The sequence below is a fragment of the Gavialis gangeticus genome, unplaced genomic scaffold (genome assembly GCF_001723915.1).
Source record: "Gavialis gangeticus isolate Ggan-Ray unplaced genomic scaffold, GavGan_comp1, whole genome shotgun sequence".
NCBI lineage: Eukaryota > Metazoa > Chordata > Crocodylia > Gavialidae > Gavialis > Gavialis gangeticus.
The window spans coordinates 2,939,971-2,946,342 of record NW_017729023.1 but is presented as its reverse complement, the minus strand read 5'-3'; the positions used below and the strand labels follow the sequence as shown (position 1 = coordinate 2,946,342).

The following is a 6,372-nucleotide window of genomic DNA, read 5'->3' as shown; positions in this document are numbered from 1 at the left end:
TTGCAGCCATGTATGTGTGTTACATCACAGCTGTAGAGCACTTTCAGGGGCCTGATCTCACAAAAAACTTATGTAAGCTCCCTAAGTGCTTCTGTCCACATGCCACTTGTCCTGTAACCAGCCCGAAACATTTTTTTTTTTTTTTTGCTGAGCCTCCCAACCATGATGTTGGTGTAACACTACATGTGTGTTCTTGGGGCACTAAAATACATTCACAGCTACTTCATAGCTATTTGTTCTTATGAAAATATGATCCTTTCATTTACATAACCCTTCTCCCTCCACTGGATTTACCCATGATGCATCTATAGATGATCTTATCCCCACTCCCGCCCCTTATTCTGCTAGATAAATCAAATCAAGCATTTCTAGTCTTTTCTCAAGAGAGACCTTCTATTTCCTTGAATGTCACACTGCTCTTTCTCTGCACTTGCTTCAGAGTTTGAGCTCATCTTTGAGCAAAAGGTGACCAGAATTGTTCACAATATTCCAGTTTAGGTCTCACCAATGCCTGGCATAATGACCTAAACCTTCCCCATTTCTGCTGGAAACTGCAACTGTGTACAGAAAGTTCTTCTGAAGCAGTCACTAATTGCTTACCAATTTCTCAATCACAGAATCCTTTTCTCTCAGCTGCCCTTGCAACAGGTCATGCTTATTTTTCCATTCTTTTACTTCCTCTCTCAATTTGCCGATTTCTTCAGGCTGAATGCCATTCATCTGTAGCGTATCACTGTGGGAACTGTTATGCTGAGTATCTTTTCCTATAGGCCATACATTGCAAAATTAGTAGAAGGCTTAGGAATTACACTTATCTCATTTATACAGTAGCTGAGACATTCATATGAAGTAATGATCTTCAACAATAGCACATTTCCCTCCAACTAAAAGTGCTATTACAAGTTATTCAAGTTTAGATGATTCTACTATGTTAAAAAATCCACTGGCAGCTGTCTGTAAATCAACATCAGGAATGTGCAGTTCTTTATAGAAAGGAAGTCTGTGCAATTGTATCTCATTTAGAAGTAAAAAAGCAGCCTCCCCCCACCCAGGTATGTGTATTGGGATCAGTGCTATTTAATATATTCATGAGTGATCTGGAAGAAGGAGGGGGAGCGAGGTGGCCAAATTTGCAGATGACAATTATTCAAAGTAGTAAAACCAAGGGGGACTGTGATGAACTACAAAAGGATATGGCACTACTGAGCAAATGGGCAACTAAATGGCAGATAAAATTCAAATGTAGATAAATATAAAGTGATGCACATGGGAAAAATAATCCATACTATACCTAAATATAGTATGATGGGCTCTACATCTGCTGTTACCACACAGGAAAGAGATCTGGGAGTCATTGCGGACAGTTTGCTAAAAACATCAGCTCAGTGCTCAGCAGCCCTCAAGGTGGCAAACAATGTTAGGCAATAAGAAAGGAATAATGAACAAAATGGAAATCTTTATAAATCCCTGGTCTGTTTATACTTTGAACCTCACTTCAGAAAGGGTACACAAGGAATAGAAGATACAGAGAAGGGCAATGCAAATTATTAGTGGTATGGAAAGGCTTTTATCTGAGGAGATACTAAAGAGGCTGGGCCTATTCAGTTTAGAAAAGAGAAGCTTAAGGGTAGACATAATAAGGGTTTACAAAATACTAAATGATGAAGTGAAAGTAAATAGGAATTTATTATTTACTAGCTCTCACAAGACAATAACTAGGACTCACAAAATTAAACTAGTAGACAGTAAGTTTAAAACTAAAAGGAAGTTTTTTTTCACACTGTGTAACTGAAGTGTGGAACTCGTTGCCACAAGATGTTGTCAAAGCGGACAGTGTAGCCAGATTCAAAAAGGGATTGGACAAATTCTTGAAGGAAAGGGGCATCAGTAGCTATTGAGCATGGGAGTTTGGGGTACAGCTTCTGTATCAGAACTTCCTAGACCTCAAATGCTAGAGGCTGCAAGTGGAAGAAGAACAGCGGAAAAAACCCTGATCATACATGTTCACTCTCCCCTTCAGCATCCACTGTGTGACACAGGATACTGGGCAAGATGGACCTATGTTCTGACCAAGTAAATAGCAGTTCTTAGGTCCTTGGTCATTCAATGAAGGAGCCAAGAGTCCAAGCTTCTGGCAGGAGCTGGAAGTCTAGATTTCATCAAATATTCAATGCAGAAAACAACATTCCAGTATCAGTTCATTCTACTGAGAAAAGAGAATCATTCACTTAGACCTAAACCTAGAATGTGAATCAGTGTTTCATAAATGGTTTCCCTTTCAAAAGCACACATCACAAGACCAAAGTGCTTTTACCATGTAGCTAAGTGCATACGTACAACTACTCTTCTGCAGGGCAAGCACTAAAATCTCTTGACACCATCGAGTACCTGCCAAATACTAATCCTCCCCAATGAGGAGAACCTGAGCCTCCATCCACCCTCCCTCCATACACCCCCTCCAAGCTTCAACTCAGACAGCAAAATCTCCATGTCCTAAACCTTGGCAGATAGGTTATTTTGGACCAATCAGAGAAAGGAGCTCCTGTAGCAAACAGAACTCCCAGAGACCATATAATCATAGAGAAAAAGGGCTCAACGGGACCTTCAAATGTCATCTAGTCTAACCCGTGCTAGAGGCAGGATCACACTTACCCAAACCATCCTACACAAGCCCTTATCTGACCTATTAAAACTACAGTCAACCCAGACAATCAGAAAGCATAACATCTACATGTGCCACATGTAAATAAGGGGGACAATGGTGGTCAGTGTTCTACTGCTGCAAGAGTTGTTAAAATATGCTTGAGAGATTCAAGGAAGTGGGCATGCATGCTCCTTGCTACAGAGGAAGGGAAAAAACCTTCAGTCCATACGTAGTTGACCACAGGGTAAAATTACTTCCTGAACCCAAATATGGCAACTGGTCTGATTCTATGTGACCCTCTAGCCAGGAACTTCTAGGTTTTAGTCTTAGGAGGAGCACTGGCACACCCCAGCCAAAATCCCCAGCCTTTGGCTGCAGCCAAAACACAATACTTCTGAAGAAGCCAAAACCTCCTGATATCCATTTTAAACTTATTTTGCTGCAACTTCAAGCCACTGTTCTGCATTCTGCTCTGTGCAGGAAGAGAGAAAAGATGCTTTCCCTCTATGGAAGCCCTTCAGGTATTTGAGACCTACCAGCAACTGCTGCATGTACCAAAGAACACAGCAATGAGGGATTCTAGGTAGAGTGTGATGAGCTCCCTGCAGCCCACCCTGTGCACCACAGGGGCTCTTTCCAATTGGAGTGGTATATGTTGCTTTGTAGGTTCTTTCCTCCTTTAGATACGGCAGTAAAGAGGATAATGGAGCAGGAAATGGGCCCCCTAGTTATCCCAGTAGCTAGAATTTATGTGAATGACAGGCTAGGCTATACTCACTAGCCATGTTTCTTCACGGGCATTGGTACCTAAATCACAGGCTAGAATGTACTTAAAGCCTCAAATTTCTTTCTGCCTCTTTCCAGCTCTCAAATGTGTGCCAATAGGCAAGAATTCCACGTTTCTTTTTTACTAATACACTTACAAACTTGTCTTATGAAAAAATCCATCTTCAGTAACTGGAAGTTTTGAGGCAATAGAAAGCAAATAAAATGTTGACATTTTATGTAAAAGTAACATGTTATATATATTGGAAGAAAATTTTCTAGCAGGCTTTTTTAATGCTTAAGAAAACAAACTAATTTTCCCACTAATTTCTGTGACATCTCATAAGTTCTAGAATTTAAAGCAACATGTTGTTGAAATTGGAAAAGATTATCTGCTGCAAAAAAGTAGGTCACTTACAGTGAACAACACAGGGCCTTCAGCAGGTGGTACAGAACAATGACATATTTAGATTTTTTCTGATGTATACCTAGCTGTACTTTAAGGAGATTATACTGGTCCTTGTGCTGCTGGATCTGTGACACTTGCTGTGTAAGTGTTGCCTGAAGTTGTTCATTTTGAGATTTTAAGGAATTAACTTGTTGCTTTAATTCTTCAAGCTGCTGATCCTGTGAAAGAATAATAATAAAAAAAATTATAGTTCTGTTTAATTACTTGTGGAAAATTGTTTAGGAGTAGGAAAAGTGTCATAAAGCAGTAAAACTGATGCACTAGAATTGACATTTACCAAACCTTTAAGCTATTTTTCCCCGACATCCTCTGGACTGCTTACAAGTACATGCTGGAAGACAAATACTTCCAAAACAAGAACCAATGCCGATCAAGATTCCCCAGCCCTTCCCCTCATGCACCTGACTGGGATAATTTATAAACAGCACATCCTATATCTGTGCAAGGAACTGGACTAGATCGGGGGGGGCCAACCTTTTCGGCAGGAGCGCCACAAATTAGCCCCACACCCTCCCAAAGTGCCATGCCAATCTCCTTCCACTGTCCAATCTGCTCCTTTTTCTACTCCCAGTGTGATATGCTCTGTTCTGCTTTCTGGCTTCTCTCTCTCTGCTCCCTGACTAATTTGCCGCTTTGCTTTCTGCTGCTCCTTTACCTGTTGCCTCCCTGATCTCACACATACCACACGCTGAGGCTGCATTCGCCATTTATGGTACCCATGCCATGGATTCACCATCCCTGGACTACATGACCCTTCAGACCTTTCCAACCTTAGGTTTCTATAGGATGATTTTGCTTTAATTGCTTATAGCTTTTTAGCAACTTTAAGTTTCAATCTGAAAAACCTCCACTGAACTATGGAAAATTGTGTCCAAAGCGATCTGGTCATTTCAGAAAACAAAGCTAGGCACAGAAATAACAATGCATTATTTGTTCATGTTAAGCCTCAGAGAATAAGTTCTAGCATCTCCATGCATAAAAATGTGACAGAGGGTAGTGTTTTCCATCTCTGTGAATATATGCCCAAATCTGACAAAATTATAAGACGTTGGGAAAAATAATTACTAGACCACAGGAAGGTTGCCATCAGCTCTGGGTACATTCTAGTCCAGAACTAGAAAGGACTATCTTTGAAATTAGTGTGTTAAATAGAGCCAGAGGCTCCTGTTCCTTTCTGCAGCAGGCTAAACTGGCTGTTTGGGGCTGTATCAGCAGGAGCACAGGCTTGTTCTTAAGTAAAAGGGGAAACTCCTGCACGTGGCTGGGGAGCCACAGGACAGCAAGGGGGCAGAGCTTCAAGGCATACAAGCGTAGGGCCTGAGCTGTAGCAGACAATCTGGTACTGCATACTTTAGGGCGAGGAGCCTGCCAGGAAAGCCAGCTGCAGAAAACAGATCCAGGAACACTCACGCTACCCATGAGAGCGACAGCAAGACAGCTAAGGGGGGAGTATAGCTTGCAGTGGGGTATTGACCCAGAGCGGGAAAGAACTTTTGTGGAAGCAATTTGTTTACATTTTTGTTATACTTAAGTTTGGTTAACAGAGATAGAAAGGAGCCCCCAGGGGGTGCCTGAGAGGTACCCAAAATAGAGCTGCCCAGCCAGGGTCAGGGACCCTAAGGGTTGCCACATGAGACCAGAGCCAAGGGCCCTAGAGCCCAAGAGGGCAAGGAAGGGCTGGGGCTCAGAAGCTGAGGTCTGGGACAGTGAACCTTGGCTCTCAGAGTCCAGCTAGAGGAAAAGGTTTGAAGCCAGAAAGGTAGAAGCCCCAACAAAGGTTCAAGGCTTGAAGGACTGAGTGCAGAATCAGGGCCAGGGCTCAACCCTCCCACCACACCACAACACAACACACTGACTGACATCTGCAAGACATGGGAATGACTATGGGGGTGGCTGGGGGGTCACGATTATTGCCCCAAAGGCACAACTGGGCCTGTTTTAGAAGGGGAAACCCACCCCAAAATTTGGGACAAATGAACCCCGAGGACAGCATACAGAGGAAAGGCCACGAGACCAGCCTTTGGAGGCAGTCTTCCCAGTTAAAAAATCAAGTCATGGCAGGAAAGAAATAGGAGATAAGGGGAGGCTGGGGAGCATGGGCAGGCAGATCTGACTGCTAGGGGGCATCAGATGCTGGGTGGATCGCCTGAGCCTGTCCCACAGCACTAGGCTGATGCAGGCCACAGCAGGTCCTGGTCCTAGAAAACCCGTCTTTGCTGTATTTTCAATGCCCATCTGCACAATGATGGGAAAGCCACACCTTGCAGAGAATGAGGAGACCAGATTAGGACAAAGGGAAAGGCAAGGGAGATTGAAACTAGAACTGTCTAGGCAGACAGATTTGTGATAAGGACAGACATTTTAAGTGCTTCCAAAATGGAGCACTTGAGCTGCTGATCGATGTACATTCCCCTGCTGCACTGCCTTCCCTCAACCCTCCATCTGGAGCACTTCATAAATTTCCATGGCTGCATGCCCTCTCCAGCCAGCACTG

At 43.1% G+C, this 6,372-nt stretch overlaps 1 protein-coding gene across 1 annotated transcript in view; it reads right to left on the bottom strand.

Annotated features, from left to right (window-relative positions):
- Positions 1 to 6,372, bottom strand: part of USO1 (USO1 vesicle transport factor) — a gene marked incomplete at its 5' end in the record, with an annotated part of 86,244 nt that overhangs the window by 35,434 nt on the left and 44,438 nt on the right. The window contains 2 exons of the mRNA XM_019516797.1: positions 601 to 764; positions 3,898 to 4,036. Coding sequence (XP_019372342.1) covers positions 601 to 764; positions 3,898 to 4,036 — 303 coding nt within the window. The remainder of the gene's footprint in view (positions 1 to 600; positions 765 to 3,897; positions 4,037 to 6,372) is intronic.